Source organism: Lithobates pipiens, unplaced genomic scaffold, assembly GCF_037356315.1.
Source record: "Lithobates pipiens isolate NorthernLeopardFrog02 unplaced genomic scaffold, aLitPip1_a1.2 Scaffold_22, whole genome shotgun sequence".
Lineage (NCBI taxonomy): Eukaryota > Metazoa > Chordata > Amphibia > Anura > Ranidae > Lithobates > Lithobates pipiens.
In genome coordinates, this window is record NW_027507784.1 from 64,368,740 (window position 1) to 64,390,980 (window position 22,241).

The window sequence follows — 22,241 nt, forward strand, 5'->3', positions numbered from 1 at the left end:
GTTGTATATGTAAATAGACTGGATCTTATGCAACGGCATACGCCAAGTGTTTGTTTTTTTTGTATGTTTTTTGGTATGTTATATGGCATGAAAAAGGAGTGCTCTGACCTTTTTTTTTATATATGCATTTGGCTTGTTGCCTTGTACATTTTATATGGTAACTGAATTCTTTGACTTTTAATCTCTGAATTTACAGCAGGGAAGGGGTGCATTGTCCCACACATTACCAATATTGTACCTTTCTCTGCAGTGACGCAAACTGGTGGAAGGGAGAGAACCACAGAGGTGTAGGCTTGTTCCCATCTAATTTTGTTTCCACCACTCTAAATGCTGAGCCTGAACCAGGTATGTAAAGTAACAGATTGCACAGTCTGTATTTTGAATTCATTTCTTTGGGGGGAATTAATAATATAAAGATTGTGCAACCAAAAGTATTTTTCAACTCCGGGAAGTTTGAAGCATGTTGGTAAATGCAGGGATCATTCTTCAAGAAGTAGCACACCGGTGACCTATTTAATAAACCTAGAACTAGCACATTGCAGCCTCTTTCTATCCCCAGAACCGCCCCCCTCTCTGGTGTTTTATCCAATATGGGCTTACCTGGATTTAATAAATGTGGGTGTAATTTGACGTCATTGGTGTGCGGCTTTCCTGCTTTCATTTTGGGTTCATAGAGCATGGTTGGGATATCTTTTGATTGACTCCTAGAATTCCAGAAGTGGGGGATTTTAATATTTAAATTGAGAAGCGCTGATATGAATATTGCCAAAAAGAAACAACAACAAAATTTCAGCTGCGACTATTCAGGTGTGCTCTAAAATCACATGTATACTAAAGTTGCTTAATAGTGCGCTAGAACCTATAAAGATAGTGATTCACAGTGATACAATATATCCATATGTAGTTAATAGTCCCTAATAATCAATTACCACAAATCTCCATGAAAAAACAAAAAATTAAAGAATGATAAAATAATGAAAAATGAAAAAAGTGCAGACAAAGTCACCACCACCACAGTGTGTGAACTGCCTGCTCACCTTCCAGAAGTTTTCTAACACAAAAGGTCCTTATGGTAATCGGCCTGTGTGTTCTGATCCTGGGACACAGTGCAAGCCCTTTTCCTTGTACCCAAGTCAATCGATGGATTGACTTTGGTACTATCGGCCTGCCCATAGATGGTTCAAATCTCAGCCAGTCTCTAGTGAACTGGCTGAGATTCTAATCATCTGTGGCTAACTTAAGAGCAGACTGGCAGCAATGGTGTGGGCCTCTTTGAATAATTGTGCAAGTGTCTGTTCCAGTGTCAGTAGCAAAGGAGGCATGGCAGAATATATGTGATGCCTTCTAATGCCTCCCCATGATGCCAACTCTGATTTGCAATATATTGAAATTGAAACCTGGGAGTCCAACCATACCTGTAAGTTAGAGAGGAGTAGAGCACAATTCTATAATGTGGTTGGCAGTATGTGCTAGCTCGGTTTCTTCGATTTTGTTGTAAAGTTCTACCAAAGTAGTCTTTAAATACAGATTGAGCGAGAAGCTGGAGTTTTTGTCAACCTGATGGGTTTTAGACATAAAAACAATGTTTTTAGCCTGCATTTGCTTTTATTATTATATTAGCAGGAAGGACACCTTTGCTATGTTTTTGGATGTCAGGAGCAGCTTTTTGCAGGATTCTTTTCTTGCCTTGTAGATGACTGCAGTGCTTCCTCTTCTCTCTTCTTCCTGAGCAGTAAGGTTACTTTCTCACTGGGGTGTTGGGGGCATCGGCGCTGAGGCACCGCTATTTTTAGCGGCACTTTACCACCATTTTTTGGCCTCTAGTGGGGCGCTTTTTACCTCCACTAAGTCAAAAAAGGGTTAAATGCCCTTTTTCGATTTCAATTTTTGGGATTTCAATGGGCAGGGGCGCCGTAGGAGCGGTGTATACACCGCTCCTACAGAGCCTCAAATATGCAGATTTTTTTTGTGTGTCCTGCCAGCACACCGCTCCTGTGTGAAAGCACTCGGGCTTTCACACTGGAGTGAGAGGAGAGGCTCTTTACAGGCGCTATAGTGCCTGTAAAGCGCCTTCGTGTGAAAGCAGCCTAATGGGTAATTGATGTGGTGTTAATGAGCTGCCTTCTGAAAATGAAATGATGATCTCTGCTAAAGATCTCTTGACTGGAAAAAACACCGCTGCATTCACTTCAGATACTGTACATGTCTCTCCTCTTCCTCCCCAGATGTAGCTGAAAGGAGAAAGCAAATGGTGCATCATATTCTGTTCTATAGCAGATACCACTTCTGAGCTGCAGCGATTTAGATCTAAATATCCCCTCTTCCTAATGACTAGTACACACAATGAGAAAACCTGACGGAGAAGGAACACATTCTGAGCCATCATAAAATAATCTATTCATTAATACACTGCTTAAGAGAGCCAGTTACAATGGTTCATTTGAAAATATCTGAAGGGACAAGCAGGAACAATTTTTTTTTCTGTAAGATAACAGAATGAACGATTTTTGTGTCATTAGTATAGTATTTTTGTTTAAAAAAAAAATAAAAATCAAGTGACCAAGACCACACATGCTCGGAAATTAAAGCGGGAGTTCGGACGTTTTTTTTTTTTGTTTTGTTTTTTTGGTTTCGTTTTTTTAAAGTCAGCGGCTACAAATACTGCAGCTGCTGACTTTTAAAATAAGGATACTTACCCGCCCAGCGTGCCCGTGATGTCAGCACCCGAAGCCGATCTCTCGATAGTCTCTCGGGTGCTGCCGCTGCCATCTTGGGTATGGGAATCAGGAAGTGGAGCCTTGCGGCTTCACTTCCTGGCTCCCTACTGTGCATGCGCGAGTCGCGCTGCGCAATAAGGATGGTCCCCGCTGTCTCTGGGATCCGTGTGTTTCCCAGCGGACAGCGGGGGACCTGCAGGAAGTGGCGTAAATATCCGCAGATTCTGCGGATATCTATGCCGGAAGTGGGTGCAGATACCTGTACTGTACAGGTATCTGCACCCCCCCTCCCCCCTGAAAGGTGCCAATTGTGGCGCCGGAGGGGGGGGAGGGTTCCGATGAGCGGAAGTTAGACTCTAGGATGGAGTCCCGCTTTAAAGAATACAATACATTACATTACTTTCGTAGTTATATCCTGTCTTAGAAAATTTTCCTAACTTTAGTAACCTTTTTGTTTTCAATATGAGACTAGAAGGCAGAAAAAAAACTGATCATTCTGATATTCTTATCGTGTGTACTAGGCTAAATAGTACAAAATTGCCAGTAAAAAAAGAATTAGAGAAAACAGTTGGTCATATGCACTATATCATGGCCTAGTATTTTGTGGTCTATGGCTGAGGATGATTGGAACAAGGAAACAAACTGACTAGCTCTTTTAGTTGGGTAGTCCCTCTCTATCATAGTCTTGTACCTTACACTGATAAGGATCAGGTGTGCATGTTCTATGTGGCATCTGTGCTACAAGATCTTGGTGAATGTAGCCCACGCCACCCCCCCCCCCCCCCCCCCCTTCTGCGGCTCTCCTGTCACACCGGGAGACCCGAGTGATCATCTTTTGTGTCTGCAAGCTGGCCCGACAACCAAGCAAAGCCAGGATCAGCTTTGGCTGGTTCGTAACAGTAAACCGGAAGCTATGACAAGACATCACTTCCGGTTTATTCGGGAACCATCCGCGCCAGTTTTGAAAAATCTAAAGCATTCAAAAGCACTGATCTTGGTGTTTTTTTTTTATTTTTATTTTTTTTATTTTTATTTTTTTTGTGCTTTTAAGGGCAGAGGAGTGATTGTGGAATGTGTCAGATTTGGGTTTTTTTCTCTACTTTTTTTTTTTTTTTTTTTGTCATACCAATACAAACTAAAGAAATGCAGGGTGCCACTTAAGGGGAAAAACAGCTCAATCTGGAGCACCTACACAAGTCAGGAACAGCCCATTTTTCACCCTCTCCATTTGTCCTGTTTGCCATTATCCGTGAAAGTAAAAAAAAAAAAAAACACAGTAATAAAGTGGAACTCTTCATATGGGCACACCCAGGAATACCCTCACTTCCTGTTTTGGTTATTAGGCAGGAAGTGAATGTAAGTCTGTCCAACAAGATACAGATGGCAAAAACAAACCTGGCAGGGGTTATAATCCTCCCTTACTCTATCCAAAATAAAAGAACATTTTCCTGTAGTTCTACTTCAACTGCTTCAATTCCAGGCACTTTTACCCCCTTCCTGCCCAGGCCAATTTTCAGCTTTCAGCGATGTCACACTTTTAATGACAATTGCACGGTCATGCAACGCTGTACCCAAATTACATTTGTATCATTTTTCACACAAATGGAGCTTTCTTTTGGTGGTATTTAATCACTGCTGGTTTTTTTTTTGCTAAAAAGTAAAAAAAAAAAAAAAAAAAAAAATTTTAAAATAACGTTTGTTTTTGTCAAATTTTTGTAAATGAGTAATTTTTTTTCTTCTCTGATGAGGCTGCACAGATGACACACCACTGAAGGGCGCCTATCAATGATGGGCGCAGACTGGCGTCACTGCTGGGGTGCAGACGGGCGTCACTGCTGGGACTCCATTGATTTACGGCACTGATATTCTGTGCCCTGATTATCTGTACAGGCCTCCCCGTGAGGAGATGCTGCTGATGGGCTCTCCACTCCTCATACTCTGTCAGTGTGAGGCAAGGAGAGCCGACAGCCAGCATTTCCTTGTTTACATGTGATCAGCTGTGATTGGACACAGCTGTGCACATGGATAAAAAGCCACGCCATCTGCTCTTTACCGAGATTGCGGTCGTGCCATGTCCCAGCGACACAACTTGCCCGCTGCCAGTGCGGTGAGACTGGGGGCGACATCATATGACGTCGCCCCAGAACAACTAAGCATCTGCCCGCCGTCCTTTGCCTATACTGCGAGTGGGAGGCAGTTAACAGATAAGTTCACCTTTTCTTACAAGTACCACCCTTTTTTTTTTTTTTTTTTTTTTTTTTTTTTTTTTAGGTTGAACCATATAACACGTTCCAGCATCTGCAGCCCCCGCTTCCCTGCACCCACTATCATAATTTTAAAGCAGCGCGACCATGCGGGGGAACAAATGCCTACATGTATCATAAGTTATTGTGGCTGACGGCTTGTAGTTTTCAATAAGATGCAAGGGTGCTGGTGAGCGCTCTTAGTCCATTGATCGTCCTGCTGATTGTATGCACAATGCTCTGCAGGCTCATTAGAAGAAAAAAAACATACTTTTTTAAATTTATTTTTTAAGTGAACTTTTAGTGATTGGGTTTATTTTGGTCAATGAAGCGCATTCAGTAAAATAAAAATTTAATTTTCTCATTTTTGTGAGTACAATATAAATAGCCTACGTGTATATAATATTATTTATTTTGCAGTTGCTGAAAATCCCGCTACTTATGATGAACCTCCAGAAACTGTGACAAAGTCAGAACCTGAACCCGTGTACATAGATGAAGTAAGTTAACATTTTTCTCAGTTTTACAGGTGAACGCAAGGCAAATGGTAAAGTGCATAAACCGGAAATGTTTTAACTGTCATCGGATTTGTAACAAGCTGATTTTGTGGTCCAGAACCCACGGCCAGGAAGTACATCCAGATCCTTGATATTGTAGTTCTGGTACAACTTGGTCAAGAACATGCCTCCGGCCTTTTGATTATAGTGTAGCAAGTGCAGTATTGGTATAGAGTCGTCCCTTTGCTCATTTTTTAGTAAACTAATTTTTTTATTTTTTTTTGGTCTGCTTTGTTAGACATCTTCCTTACCATTGGCGTTTCTGCCTTCTTTCCTGAAATTAGGTTATTTGGTATTTGGAGTGTTAAAGGGTAACTCCACTTTTGTTTGGGGAGCAAAAAAAAAAAATTTCAACACAAGTCATTTGTAATTGGATGTTGTTAAAAATTACCTTTCCTTATCAGTCTGCAGCAATGTAACTTTCTGTAAAATGCAATATGGTTACCTAGAGGTATTCTGTACACAGATGGAGTATAGAACGCCCCCCCCCCCCCCCATGTCATTTCCTGCCCTTGTGATTGGCTTGCTGATTCTCCCAGAAGTCTGCACTAAGATACAAGTCAGATTTTTGGCATACCCTGCAGCAATTTTTTTTTTTTTTTTTTTTTTTTTTTTTTTTTTTAAATGAGATACTCCTATAGGGAAATCACGTCTAAAAGGATGCAGCCCTGACCATTTCCTGCAGGTGCAGCAGCTGGTTGATGATTCTAAAATCACTACCATACAGATTCACTTTGCACATACACAGTCCATCATTTCTTCAAAATAAAAGGTAGGGATCTGCAACAAAGGTCGTTAAAATCCTTGTAATGTACATAGACCACCCAGAAGGGAATGGTGGTCCAGCTGCCCCCCCCCCAACAAAAGTGGAGTTACTCTTGTGTCCAGCAAAATGCTAAGGCTACCCTGTTTAACCACTTGCCGCCCGCCATATAGCAAAATGACGATGGCAAAGTGGTTGTAATATCCTGACCGGACGTCATATAACGTGATCAGGATATTAAGCCGCTGCGTGTCCCCGGGGGCGCGCATCGCCGCGATCGTTGTTGTGGGGTGTCAGTCAGACTCTTTACCGAGATCGTAGTTGTGGGATGTCAGACTGAGACTCTTTACCATGTGATCAGCTGTGTCCAATCATGGCTGATCACAGTGTAAATAGGAAGAGCCGGTTTCCTGTGAATGAATAGACTGCAAGTAATGTTTGGTGAGCACTCTCCTAGTTCATTGATCTTGCTGCTCTCAGGTAACTGCCTGCCCATATCAGACGTATGGGTAGATCGCTATCCTGAGAGTCTGCAGGAGCTGGACACCACCCGCGATCTGCTGATTGAGGGTCCAAAGATATATGCAGGCTCTTTAGAAGGAAAAAAAAAATTTTTTTAATTTTTCTTTGCCTGCAAAAAAATGCATTTTTTTTTTTTTTTTTTTTTTTTTAAGGTGAACTTAACCTTTTTAAAGGGAAGACTGCTATTATTGTATAAAATATGTAGCCAGAAGTGAGTATCTGACCATTACACTTGCCTATATGGCCCTCCAAGTTATGGAGTTAGAGGAAGTAAACTCTTGCAAGAAAATTATTTTCCCTCCCCTGCAAAGTAAAGGTATAATGTGATAGTATGCATCGCAAAGCCTGCGTTGACCCCACTGCAGGCCGCATCCATCTTCATCCGTTTTCCTTCCCGGGCTGCGGACTTCGGCTGGCAGGAGCCGAGTGATGTGACTCTTGTGCATGCACACGGGAACCCTTGGTCATGGCACTGTCTTCTGTAAAATGGCGCAAGTGGCCATTTCTTCAGAGGGCACGTGCTGATGACCTCATCGGCACAGTATACAGTAAATATCGCACAGCGCACGTTTAGGAGATATTTACAGTACCTATAAGCAAGCCTATAATAAGGCTTACCTATAGGTATAAATTATACATGGAGGTTTACACCAAGTGTCTTTGGTGAAAGGGACTGTTAAAGCTACAGCATACAATGACATTACAGACAATTGTGCAATTCCAGCATTGTTGTAATAGTTTGGAGAAGTCACTATTCTGTCCCAACATGATTGTGCCCTGTATATAAAGCCAGCTCCATAAAGACACGGTTTGATGAATTTGGTGTGGAGGAACTTGCAAAGAACCCTAACCTCGACCCTACTGAATGAATAGCTAACATTTTTATGGCATCTATTCACCCTTCCTTTTTTTTTTTTTTTTCCTTTAACCTTTCACATCTGTAGAATAAAATGGACCAGGCATTACACACACTTCAGAGCATCGATCCAACTGACCCCAAGCCAGATTCGGTCACTCTTCTCGATTTGGAAGGTAACAACATCTACATAGTTTAACATGAAATAAAAGATGTACATCATTAGTCACCAGGTTATAATATATATTCTGTTCTTTTATTTATCATGGAAGGGAACTCTAGCTCTTTTTTTTTTTTTTTTTTTTTTTTTTTTTTTATTTTGTGCCCCGCTAGCCCCCTAAAAATCCCACAAAAACCGCCGACGCCCCAGTGTGAAAGGGACATAAGTTTTAATTTATCAGCAGTCTTCTCTTCCCTACATGCCTTCAAAAGTGCAGATTTGTGATCAAAGGCTTCCGCATTTGTGCGGAGCAGAGAGGCGGTGGCGGAGAGCTGCAGCTAGTGTGTGAGAGCTGATTGGAGGAAAGGGACACCCCTTCTCTACACACTGCACAGTAATGAAGGAACATGCAGAGCTGTGTTTTGAATAGACAGGCTGTGTGTGGAGCTCCCTCCCCGTCACAAATTTTATCTCCTGTGTCCGGACAAATTCTCAGAAGTGACTCGTGCTAACAGAGGAATGACTCACAGAGAGGGCCGAACTCTTGGGTGAAGTTCTGCTTTAGCCTGGGTTTATACTTGTGCAATGCAGACCCCGCATGTGATTAGCACAGGAATCGCACTGCATTTTGTATGGCTGAAATCGCATTGCATTTGCACCAAAATTATGCAGGGCCCTTTTTTTTTCCCAGCGCAATTGAAGCGTATTGCATGGGTGTTCATACCCATGTGATGCGATTATGGCAATCTCACTTTTTTTTTTTTGCGATCTGTTTCAGGGTGTTGTTAATATAACATTGACACCCGCAGCAGATCGCATGTAAGTTATGCGATGCGGGAAACGCAAAGGATTCTCTGCGATTACCACGTCACGTAAGTGTGAACCACGGCTGAAGTGTGATCTGTGTAAAAAGATCCCAAGTGGGACACATGTAGATTTTTAATTGATTCATATTTTGGAAAGTGCAGGCATAGTTACTTCACAGATAACCCTGCCTGGGGCTGTGCAATGTAGGAGAGCGCATTTTGCCAAAGCTTATGGGACTTCAGAGTCAGTTTTGGCATTTCCTACTGGTTTCCTATAACCAATAATCAATAAGGATCTCTGACATCCGTTTCATAATTACGGCAGTTTTAAAGCAATGTTGTTATTATCAATAAATAAAAAATAGTGTCTTTCTCCGCTTCAGAATCTTGGTCAATAATACGTTACATTTATAGACTGGCAAAGTGCTCATTTGGGCACAAGGCGGACTGTTCTGATTTTATTACTGTCCTTGAATTTAGTTGAGCATTGTAGAGTATACAATGTACGGCACAATTTAAAGTGGAATAGAATGTACAGCAGTGTGTACAGAGTGAAGATGTGTGGAGTACAGAACATACAGCACAGTGGGGTAGTGTAGACTATAAACTGTACAGCTCAGTGTACAGATTGTAGTTATGGTGTATAGAATGCACAGTGTACAGAGTGTAGTTGTGGTGTATAGAATGCACAGTGTACAGAGTGTAGTTGTGGTGTATAGAATGCACAGTGTACAGAGTGTAGTTGTGGTGTATAGAATGCAAAGTGTACAGAGTGTAGTTGTGGTGTATAGAATGTACAGCACAATGTACAGTGTAGTTATGGAGTAACACCCTTTGGAATACAGATTAATAATAAAAAATATCAAACTTTTTTAAATTGTCATACAAAATACATTTGAAATCAAATCTTTATTTTTTGTCAGTAACATGGTGTGAGTGTATTTCTGCCAGTCAGTCTGTGTTACGCCCTCCAGCCTGGGTCTTCGAATAAGAGGGAGGCAAAGCCACCATTAATCTACATGTAATGTCCCGACCCCATTGTGTTTAGCTGGTTAGTGGGCATGGAGGAGGGAGGGAGCGGGCTGTCATTTACCACTGTGTATACTCCCACATGTGTGACTCTATAGTCATACTGGCTGCTCAGATGTGATAGGGAGGAAATGCTCAGCATAGAAACTCACTGAAAACTGAGCATGTGTAGAGCTGCCAACACTGCTCTGCAAAATCCCTAGCTGCATTGGGGACATGGACCGAAGGGGCAGATAGAGAAGGGGAGGGTCAACCAGGTTTTTTTGCAGAATACAGAAAACGAATCCCAGTGACCGAGTATGAACAGCATGTAATACAGCGTTTATTGATGTTTTTTTTTTTTTTATGGAAGGGGGGGGGGTTAGTAACACTTTAATGCCAATGGTGGAATCATTCCTAGTGTTGCCTTATACTGCTCCAAATAACTAAATACTGTAATTTAACTATATGTATAACCTCAAAGTAAATTGAAAATGTATGCTCCTTCTTTTTTTTTTTTTTTTTTTTTTCCTTTACAGATGTCTGCCAACAAATGGGTCCAATGATCGACGAGAAATTAGAAGAGATTGACAGGTGAGATACTAAGTAAACTGTCCATTGTTTACATTCATTTTATCACGTAATCTCTTCTCTCAACTTGTCTGGCATTTGCTAAGTAAATGGCTTACTTTTATGCTTTACCTGTTTATTGCACACACCAAACATATTAGTGTTGCATTTTCTAGTTGGGGTGGAAAGCAATCAATATACAATTGTTTCCTTTTGCATATTTTTAATTTGTATCTGAGATGTCCATGTTCCCTGCCAACATTTCCTGCAATTTTGCTATATTTTCTTTTTCTTTTTTTTTTTTTGCCATAGAGCAGCATTTGTCATCTTCGGTCCTCCATTAACCTCAGATTTTCAGTATTTCCTTCATCTAACACCAGTAATTTTTAAAGTGAACCTGTCGCATGCAACATTTGAATACACAGTGCTTAGAGTGCAAATCACACAGCTGTTGTCCTCTCTCCACTTTCAGTCCTTTTGAAATGAGAACCTACGATTACGCTAAATAGCAGTGTGCTGGGAGCTGCCATTGTCTGACTTAGCAGCTGCATATTAGTTCCCAGGCATTCAAAGTGCTGCTGAGCAGGTGACCTGGAATTAAGCTGGATACACATTATACAATTTTTGCTGTTCAATTTCCTTTAGATTTGCCTTCAACTATGTAGTGCAAGGGACTGCCTGATTGCATACAATTTTTAAGGTGTTTAGATTTACCAAATGTAGCTAGCTTTAGCCTGTGAATCGGACGGTGCCAGCCTCCATCAGAAGAGTGTTTTGTTTAGATGGCAGATTCTCCTAAAGAGAAGCAACTGTGTGCGAGTGTGTGGCCCCCTTTACACTGCTGGGTGTAAAAACAGGCGGTTGATCTGCATCAGGGTGGATTTGATTTAAATCAAGATTAATGATTTTAAATCATGATTTTTAAAAGAGCAACTGTCATCTCTGTCCCGCAGAGGCTCCTCCTCTGACCCGCTGTTGACTGTCCGGCAGTCCCATTCACTTTAATAGGGTGGCTGGTGATGTGGCAGTGACACAACAGAGTGCTGCATTGATGGCAATGGTGAGGCTGCAGATAGGCACTGACCCTTATGTTGCTTCAAAGTTCCTTTATTTAAAATTAGATTCCCCCCCCCCCCCCCCCCGAAACTCCCCTCTTAAAATGAATGTGCGTGGTATACGCTGATAAAAACGGTAATTGGGTTTATTGAGCAGGAAAGACAGGACTAACAAAAAAAAAAAATTAACAATTTGAGATTCCTGTGTGTGTATATATATGTATGTATGTGTACGTACGTATGTATGTATATGTGCTGTGTTTTTTAAGCAGGCACTACTACTGCCTACCACCAAGCTCCTTTCAAAAGTGTTGGGTTCTATAAAGTATCCTGTTCTTAGAACACGCAATGTACATTTGGGTTGCACAATCAACCCAAATGTACATTGCGTGTTCTAAGAACACCCCCCCCCTCCAATCAGAATACACAGATCTGTGCTTACAATTGTTGACTGCAAGTGCTGATCAAATGCTGGTTTTCCAGCAAGTCCATTCCATAGATGCTTGTAGTTAGAGCGGCTTCTGTTGAACAGACAGCGGTACTCACATACAGAAACTTGGCCAGTTTACACAGCGCCTAAGCAGCAGAAATATAGCTCTGATGCACTATATTGTCAAAAGTATTGAGATTCACAAAGCAAGGTCCATAAAGACATGGATGAGTGCATTTGGGGTGGAGGAAATTGACTGACTTGCACAGAGTCCTGACCTCAACCCCCATAGAACACCTTTGGGATGAATTAGACGGTAGACTGTGAGCCAGGCCTTCTCATCCACATCAGTGCCTGACGTCACAAATGCGCTTCTGGAAGAATGGTCAAACATTCCCATAGACACACTCCTAAATCTTGTGAAGGAGAAGACAGGACGCACCAACCTGTGTGTAATATTAGAGTGTACAGTTTTTATTCAAAGGATTAAAAAGACTCGCAAGAAAACATTAAATTAGGCTCATCTGTTGCTTGTGGGGCCTCTCCGCTCCTTCTCACAGACATCACGCTGCGTCCAGGGGCCACAGATGTAGTAGTTGGCAGTGTGTGGGGGCCTCGGGTCCTTGAGGAGGAGCTGATGCTCCGAGCGCATAGCCAGCAAATTCCAGTCAGCCCATCCCTCATAGTGCATCCTGGCAGTCTCCTCTTCGGTGACGTTGCATCCACTTTTGCGGTTCACTGTGGTTCTTCATGTTTCCTGGGATGCCATCCAGCCCACACACTGCCAACTACTACATCTGTGGCCCCTGGATGCAGCGCGATGTCCGTGAGAAGGAAAGGCCCCACAAGCAAGAGATGAGCCTATTTTAATTGTGAATGTTTTTTTAATCCTTTGAGTAAAGTGTACACTCTAATGCTACGCTCAGGTTGGCGCTTCCTGTCTCTTCCTCCAATTGTATTTGCAGAATCGTCTTTTCTCTGAGGGCGGTTGCCACCATTAGTTATACACCTTTTATATATTGGATTTATGGACCCCCCTCTTCCCCTGTTATTGCAGTTTAGTCACCTCATTTGATTTTAATTATTATTTCTGTGTTTTTTACTCATACATGTGCCCACGGATATATCTAGAATTGTCACTATCCACAGGGCTATTATGCGTTGTATCTTTATTCATCTGTTTATCTTGTATGTGGTGCCAGTTCTTTACCCCTTCTCCTAAACCTTGTGGATGGCCTTCCCAAAAGAGTTGAAGCTGTTATAGCTGCACAGGGTGAGCCAATGTAATCTTGAACCCAAGGACTAAGACAGTAATGACATTAAAATTCATGTGCATGTAAAGGCAGGTGTCCCAATACTTTTGAAAATATAGTGTATTATGTGATCTCCCTCAAAATATCATTAAAGAATATATGAACCTTTTACCTTGTAAAACAACCCTTTCTAGTTTTAAAATAGAAATGCGAGGCAAATGTTTTGTGTACAGTATATATAAATATATAGGTAGACTATATTCCCGAGTAGAATGCAAAGGAGCAAATTACACACTGGGATGGATGTGCTTTGAAATAGGAAAGCAGAGGGATTGGCAGGATCACCAGGACTGTCACACAAAGGAAGCAATGCAAAGAGAATAGAAGGCTCTTTAATACAAGTACATGGCATCGCGGACACACCCAAAATATGAAGTGTGGGGGTAACACATGTTTTACTTGCTCTTTTTTTCCCCCCACAAGGCCTGCAAATGAAAAGCATAATGCGTACTAGCCCATTATACGACATCTGCAAATGAAGCCCGTGCTGTCCCCTGAGCAGGCCATGTCCATCTTCGCCCCTCTTCCTTCCGGGGCCACGGACTCTGGCTCTGTGACTGGCCAGAGTCGGGTTCTGTCAGTCACGACACGCTGGTGGGAAGAAACGCTGCGGTGGTTCGTTTCTTCACAACGCATGTGCCGATGACATCAGTGCACTACAAGTGAAATATCTCCTAAACTGCGCACGTTTAGGAGATATTTCCACTACCTATAGGTAAGCCTTATTCTAGGTGTACATATAGGTGAAAGTCAACAAAAATGGTTTACAACCACTTTTAAATGAGTATTCTTCCCTGGAGTGACCGTACTCCATAATAACCATCGTCTAAAAGGTTAAGTCACCTTTTTATTGCCATGTTTTAAATATATCTATATGCATTACCACTTTGTACATTAAAATGCTGTCCTCCATTTTTATCAATGATCCTAACTTTTGCCATTGCTTCCACCCTGGGCTCTCCTTTTCTTCCCTGTCTAGATGTCAAGACAGACCCGACCGTCTAATGCGCTGCACGGCCCCAACACCTTGTGAACAAGTACTCTGTTACAAGAGCTTGGCTTGCTTGATCACGCATGTAGAGTTCGCTCTCTTTCACTTTTATTGGTTGAACATTTTGCAAGTGAGAGCAGACTGTACATGCGTGGTTAGGTTAGCCAAGTGCTTGTGAGGTGTTGGGGCCGCACGTCTAATGGCAGAGAGGGGCGCACACAGTGGAAGTAGCATCCACTGTGTGCTGAAGTGGAAGTGGAAGTAGCATCAAAAGTAAAGATCATTTTTAAAACTGGGCACATCATTTAAATGGACCCTTCGGTGTACCACCATGCCACTGCTGGGCTTTCTGTTGCTCCAGACTCCGTGTTTACATACTAACTTCTATTTGCTGCAGTGTGCAGGTACAAAAACAAGTTCTATAGAAATGATTGGGGCAACTAATTTGAAGCCTGTGTTTAAATTAAACCAAACCAACAATTGCAACAAAATGAACACCGCAAAAGATCATGATGCCGCTAATGCCTGTATCACCTTAAAAATATGCGTGTAAAATATAAAACCTGCCAAAACTATTTGGAAATATTCTTTCTTTGCGCTGAATGCAACCGGTCCCAGCTGTTCCCTGCCAGCCAGTTATAAGCCAGCCTCAGAATCTTTGGCTACCGGTATTTATATTTATTTATATATTTATTATATATATATATATATATATATATATATATATATATATATATATATATATATATATATATATATATATATATATATATATATATATATATATATATAATCTCTATCTCTTCTGGCTATGTAAACTAAAGGAAATACAAACTGGTTGGATGCTTAATGGTGGACCTCAAAGGAAAATGGTAAAAAGGTCATTTTTGATTTTGCCTAGATTGATTAAAAACGAGTTCCTATAAAACCTGGTCTCAGGTTTGTTTGTTTTTTTGCAAAATGTAAGTCATCTTTGGTCTCAGATTATTTATTTATTTTCTCTCCAGGAAGCACTCAGAACTGTCTGAACTTAATATGAAGGTCCTGGAGGCACTGGAACTGTACAACAAGCTAGCGAACGAAGCTCCATTGTACAATGTATACAACAAGCCCCCTCCACAGACGCATTATAACCCACCATCATTGGGGGTTTCTCTGCAGGTATTGACAATAATACAAATACACCTGTCATCAGAAAGCTACCGTATATACTCGAGTATAGGTCGATCCGAATATAAGCCGAGGCCCCTAATTTACCACAAAAAAAATGGGAAAACTTATTGACTCGTGTATAAGCCGAGGGTGAGACATGCGTGTCCAGCCGCCCTGTGTGTCCAGCCGCCCTGTGTCCTGAGCCTGTGTCCTTCTGCACATACGGCGGCCATGCCAGGATCGCCGCACCTCTTCTCGTCTGTGACAGACAGCGGCCATTCCACTGTTCAAAAGCCGCGCCTCCGTCTGTGATAGGCGGAACACTCAATTTCCCAGCAGTCTGTGTTCCGCCTATCACGGACATCCTCTTTCTCGTCCGTAGTATGAGGATGAGAGGATGTCCGTGATAGGCGGACCACTGACTGCTGGCAAATTGAGTGTTCCGCCTATCACAGACAGGGAGGCGCGGCTTTTGAATAGTGGAATGGCCGCCGTCTGTCTGCACGGCACGCTGATCGGGTAGACAGACGGCGGTGACTCGAGTATAAGCCGAGGGGGGCACTTTCAGCCTAAAAAAAGGGGCTGAAAATCTCAGCTTATACTCGAGTATATACGGTACATAAGCCGTCATTTTGGACCATTGTGGGAATATACCAATTCCCTGTCTGCCTTCACTTCTTACTCACAAACCCAGGAACAAACATGCAGATAATTAATATTTTGAGGAAAGTCATAATTTCTTATTTACATATTTTCACCCAATCATTGCCTGAAAGTATTATAGTCAAACATCAGCATGAGAGGCCGACACCCAGTGTTTTCAGAAGAATCTGTCAGCGTTGGCAGGATCCGTATTTCTCTCATGACAGATTTCTTTTGAAGGCCATCTGTTCTCAAATTTTTGTTTGAGGTGGACATCAGGGAGTTGAATCATTGCTGGCATGTAGTCCAAATGTGAGATTTCCTAATAGTATTCCATGCTCTCCTCTCCTACACTTACTGAGGGTGTTGCCCTCTAATTGCAGGTCTCCCATTTATCTGCATCATTTTTTTGTGGATTCAGGAGGGGATACCTTCAACATTGGGTGGGTTTTAAGATTTATTAGTAACCATGGGGCAATTAACGTGTCCATCTAGTGGTGAGTTTTTAAAAATGGATTGTATCGCATAGAGTAGGGGTTTCCAAACTTTTAAAACAAGGGGCCAGTTTACTGTCCTTCAGATTTTAGGGGTGGATCTGACATTGGGAGTAGAAAAGGTCCCGAATGTCAGTAGGAAAACATAACGCACCATCTTTTTATTCAGTGGGAGTAATTGAGCCTCATCATTGGTGTTAGTGGGACGAATTGTGCCCCAATGTTGGTGTCATTGGGAGGAAATGTGCCCCATCAATGGTGTTTTGGGTAATGATGTAAAATCATTGATATCAGTGGGAGGAGTAGTGCCCCATCGTTGGCGTTGGTAGGAAGAATTAGCCCCATCGTGTGGGGGGGGGGGGGTGTTTTGCTCCATTGCTGGTATCTGTGCATGAAATGGTGCCCCAAGGGCAAGATAAAAGCCAAAAAATGGACTGTGGGCCCCAGAAATGGTGCAGGGCTATGAACACGGCCCCTAAAGATGGCGCACAGTGGCTGTGGACACCAAACAGTGCATGGCAGCTGCAGAGAGATGCCAAACCCCAAAGACTGTACATGCAATCTACTGACCTAAGGCCCCAAAGATGGTGTGCAGCGGGCCCAAATGTCTCTGCAGGCTGCTGCACATACACCAAACTTTATTTTGAGGTCTGACATTTTCTGTCTTGCATGTTCCCAAGAAATCCACTTGTTGACCTTCAAGGTCCCTGCGGCCTGCTGTCCTCCCGTCCTTCTACTTTTAAAGGCATTGGTCTAACAATTCTTTGCAGCCCATACAGATCCCTTGTCGAGGCTTTGCTTTCAAATGTAAAAGTAACAAAACAAATGCCTTTTCTTGAAGTCTTTTTAAAGCTGCACATTGATTTCAGCATCAATCCCTGTTCTACCTTCCTTTATTTGTATAGCAGAAAGAAAATATATATAAAATTATTTATTTTTTGCAGAAAATCTTTAGTCTTTCTTCCTCTACAAAGATTCTGCACATCTAGAATAGTTGACCCGTGTAAGTCAGAAGCATCTTGAATAATAAGGTCGGCAGGAACTTTTCTCTGCGCCCATAATGTGGCTTGAGGATAGCAGTAAATTGGATTAAGATCCTTTCATATACCTGGCAGAATGACGTCTCGGGGAAGCATCGGTTTTGATCTTCTTTCTTTATAAATGCTTTTATATTGACCCATGGCACTGTCTTCCGAAGGATTGGCTGTTAACAAGACGAGCTTTATTCACAGGCTTCAGTCAGAGGGTACAGCAAAGCGCCTCCTGCTAGACCCCGGCTATACGGTGCTCTGCTGTATACTGGATTTTCCATTGGGAAGGAAACTATTTTTTTAACTTCATACATAACAGCACGTCATTTTTATAGCTGAACTCCAGGCAGACTGACAAATACTTCAAAAATGAAATATGTATATATGTGAGCGGTTTTATATTTCTGCATCTAATAGTCACTCATCAGATGAGCCATTGCCAGGATAACAGAGGGGGAAGTAAGAGAGGCAACATAAAAAAAAAATATATATATATATATATATATATATATATATATATATATATCTCTATATCTCCTCTATTACACACACACAGTGTATACACACAGAAGTGAGTACACCCCTCACACTTTTTTGTAAATATTTTATTCTATCTTTTCATGTGACAATACTGAAGAAATGACACTTTGCTACAATGTAAAGTAGTGAGTGTACAGCTTGTATAACCGTGTACATTTGCCTTTACACGCACATGAACTTTAATGGCATCCCAGTCTTAGTCCGTAGGGATCAATATTGAGTTGGCCCACCCTTTGCAGCTATAACAGCTTCAACTCTTCTGGGAAGGCAGTCCACAAGGTTTAGGAGTGTGTCTATGGGAATGTTTGACCATTCTTCCAGAAGCGCATTTTGTGAGGTAAGACAGGGATGTGGACGAGAAGGCCTAGCTTGCAGTCTCCGCTCTAATTCATCCCAAAAACGTTTGATTGGTTTGAGATCAGGACTCTGTGCAGACCAGTCAAGTTCCTACACCCTAAATTCACTCATCCATGTCTTTATGGACCTTGCTTTGTGCGCTGGTGCGCAGTCCTCTTAGAACAGGAAGGGGCCGTCCCCAAGTTGTTTCCACAAAGTTGGGAGCATGAAATTGGCCAAAATGTCTTGGTATGCTAAGAGTTCCCTTCACTGGAACTAAGGGGCCAAACCCAACCTCTGAAAATCAACCCCACACCATAATCCCCCCTCCACCAAATTTTTTGGACCAGTGCACAAAGAAAGGTGAATAAAGACATGGATGAGTGCGTTTTGGATGGAGTAACTTGACTGGCCTGCACCCAATAGAACACCTTTGGGACAAATTCGAGCGGAGACTGTGAGCCAGGCCTTCTCGTCCAACATCAGTGCCTGACCTCACAAATGTGCTTCGGGAAGAATGGTTAAACATTCCCATAGACACACTCCTAAACCTTGTGGACAGCCTTCCCAGAACAGTTATAACTGCAAAGGGTGGGCCAACTAAATATTGAACCTTATCACACACACACACACACACACACACACACACACACACACACACACACACACACACATATATGTTATATTTTTTTTTTTGATAATTGGACAATTGTTTGGATATGTACATTTTTTTAACATCATTTTCTTTGTCTAGGGTTATGCTGGTCAAGCTCCGGGAACTAATTATATGGTACATGGTATGCACCAGGTACACCCTGCTTATAGCATGAACCCTGACCAGATTGGACCCCTTAGGTCTCTGCCACCGAATATGAACTCCACTGTCACCACTCAAGCAGCTCAAGCCCCTTACTTGAGGTAATCTTCTTCTTTTTTTCCTTTTTTCTTCTTTTTTCTTTTTTCTTCTTCTTCTTTTTATTTTTTTTATTTTTTCCCCGTCAGGCCTTAGCAGTGTTAACATCTTTCAGGGTTCTTGTATATTAACATTGGAGGAGGGCAGCCCACATAATCTGCATCCTGAGATAAAGTTTGGAGCAGGATTTGTCTAACTGGCCCATTGTAAACCCACTTTTTGGTCTTCTACCTATAGGTAAGCCTAGAATAAGGCTTACCTATACTTAGTGGAAATATCTCCTAAACGTGCACCATTTAGGAGATATTTCACTTGTAGTTCGCTGAAAATTCCAACGGCACATGCGCATGGAAGAAAACAAACAAAGTGACATATCTTCCCTAGCCTGTGCAGTTAATCGTGGCTCCTGTGCGCATGCGTGGGAGTGACGTCACGTGGCTCAGGTGAATCACAGAGCTGGAGTCTGTGGCCCAGGAGGAAGAGGGGCCAGAAGATGGCTGCTGCCTACACAGGGCACATCGCTAGATTCTTTTGCAGGCAAGTGGCACATAATGGGCTAGTATACGATGCATACTAGCCCATTATGCTTTTCATTTACAGGCTTTGCAGCAAGCAAAATAGGAAGTAAAACCCATCAGGGTAGAAGACCATTGCTGATTCCCCTGTCAACACTGTCCATGTTGAAGGGAGAACCGCCCAAATTTTTTCCCTGCAAACTCAGAAAGAAATTCGCACCATTTGTGACCTGCCTTAGTGGCTCCCACTCAGGCTAGCAAGGTCGGTTGAATTGGATGATGCTGACTGGTTGAGTTGCAGTCTGGGAAAAGGTTCATCCAGCCTCATAGCACCCTGTAGAATTAGGAGGAGATGGCCCAGCACCTGCACACCTTGCCCGCCCCAGTGGTTAGCGGGTTAAAGCAGCCTCAGCATGATTAAGCCCAGAGCTTAATCCTGGAGTGGGCATGGCTTAGATGAATCCAGCTGAGGCTGCTTCTACCTGCTAATCACTCAGGCCGAGTGACCTGTGTGAAAGCTGGGCTACCTTTTCGTACTTCTGTAGGAAGAAATGCTGATCCTAATATTTTAATAAATACTATTGAAGTGGAGTTCCACCCAAAAGTGGAACTTCTGCTTTAAGGCCTCCTCCCCAGCTCCTGTTTGTGAGCTTTTGGGGAGGAGGAGGGGAGCAGGTACCCGATTTTGACAAGTACCTACTCCCACTTCAGCTCCAGTCGCCTTAGGCAATCCAGAAGCTCTCCCTCCCGAAGTCTTCTGGGACGCAACGGGTCCTAGAAGACTTTCGGACAAGTCGCAGAGCCAGCACTGCATTAGCAGGGAGCACCCGGCTGTGAAGCCACAAGCTGTCACAGCCAGGTGCCCATATTAGAGATGCCGGGACCACTGAGGGGGAACACAGAGCGGGTGAGCGCACAGTTGGATCATGGGGCAGGTGAGTGGCTGTTTAGTACAAGTCAGTAGCTGCTGACTTTTAATAAACAAAAATATGAATGGAACTCTACTTTAAACTTTAAAGAAATTAAAGGAGGTTTCTTAACCACCAGGAGCCATGTAAAGCCCATTGTACTCCTTGAAGAAACCACTCAAATTACTGTATTGCCATCCTCCCTTTTGACTCCAATGCACATTGCAAAAATGGCGCATTTTCCCAAGTGAAAGCTCAAAAAACATTTCAGCCCTACTTCTAGTAGAGATCGCTCGTGTTGATGTTTTAAAGTTTGTTTTCATTTATAGTTTTGTAATTGTATATTAACGGGAGGTTTTCCTATCTGCTGCCCCCATCAAGAGGCAAAACGGATCTAAAGCCAGAGAAGTGAACTAAATATTTTAAAGTGGTTTGAACCCTTAAAAAAAAAAATCTTGATACTTGAAAGCATGGTATACAGCACAGTACATGTGCTGTCATTTACCTCTCTGTATGTTCTAATAAAAAAACCTGGTTGATCCTGTCAGTTTCTGTGTTCCCCTATCTGTACTGACCACGATAATCATGGCTACTGAACCCTGATTACCATGGTCAGTTTACGAGCCTCCGCCATCCGCTGCTCTCCTCTCCCCCATCCCTCCCTGCCTGTCAGCTCAGGAGTCTGTAGTATTAACATTAAAAAATCCTGTAATCTACCGTGTTACAGGATTATATCATGTGCAGTGTGTATCTTTTGGTGTAAAATTATTGAGATAGATACCTTTTCTCGTACATCATACATCACGGGACAGAGAGCCATAGTAGTTACTATGTGGGTTATAGGCCACCTTCAGGTGATGGACACTGGCACGCCCTAAGACAAAAAGTCCACTCCCTATATAACCCCTCCCACTACTGGGAGTACCTCAGTTTTTTCGCCAGCGTCTAAGGTGTTGGTCACAAGTAAAGATGTGCTGTGCTGAGTTCCACTGGCACAATCCTTGCCGTGGCTAGCCATGCAGGCAGATTCATTCAAAGTGTCTTTTAGGCCGAATTGAATGGTACCCGGGCCTCGTGTCTGAAGAAAACGCTTCCAGTACATTTGGTATTAAGGCCATAAAGTTTTACTGGAGGTGGTGCCATTAGGTCCAGGATTGTGGGTTCCCCGAGGGTCCCCAGCTCCTGAAGGTTTAACGGAACCCACCATGAAGGGTGAAGATTGGGCCTGCTCGTTTTACCACAGAAAACTCTGTGGCGGGAAAGGTAAGTGGAGTTTTCGAAGAAATGTTTTAATTTTCTTATGAATGTCTCCTTTAGATTAGTAAATGTTGTCATGCCTATGTGTCACCACTGGGGGCACGCACCCTACTTGGCGGCTTCCAGGCTCTCTCCTCGCCATTTTTTCCCCCTTTCAGAGTGATCTCATAGGATCAAAGGCCTGCACTCGCGCGAGAGTGTGTTTTTTTTTTTTTTAAAGAGAGGAGCGTGGCCATAGGCGACGGAGGAGGGCGGGGCTTAGCACAGCGTTGGCATCCTTCAACGTCCAACGCGGGGATGTGTGTTTTTAAAAGCACCATTTTTAATGCTGCAAGCTAATGGAGGGGCACAAGAGTGAGAGGGGCATGAAAGAGGTTTGGTGACACGGGCATTTCTTTTGACACATTTACTGTTGCATTAGGCTGAGCATTAATAGGAGTGGCAGGGCTGGACTATTGCTCA

At 42.7% G+C, this 22,241-nt stretch overlaps 1 protein-coding gene across 1 annotated transcript in view; it reads left to right on the forward strand.

Annotated features, from left to right (window-relative positions):
• STAM2 (signal transducing adaptor molecule 2) overlaps nucleotides 1-22,241 on the forward strand; it is a 59,658-nt gene that overhangs the window by 27,500 nt on the left and 9,917 nt on the right. Inside the window, exons 8-13 of the mRNA XM_077447684.1 lie at nucleotides 251-345; nucleotides 5,381-5,460; nucleotides 7,747-7,834; nucleotides 10,172-10,226; nucleotides 14,999-15,152; nucleotides 18,941-19,104. Coding sequence (XP_077303810.1) covers nucleotides 251-345; nucleotides 5,381-5,460; nucleotides 7,747-7,834; nucleotides 10,172-10,226; nucleotides 14,999-15,152; nucleotides 18,941-19,104 — 636 coding nt within the window. The remainder of the gene's footprint in view (nucleotides 1-250; nucleotides 346-5,380; nucleotides 5,461-7,746; nucleotides 7,835-10,171; nucleotides 10,227-14,998; nucleotides 15,153-18,940; nucleotides 19,105-22,241) is intronic.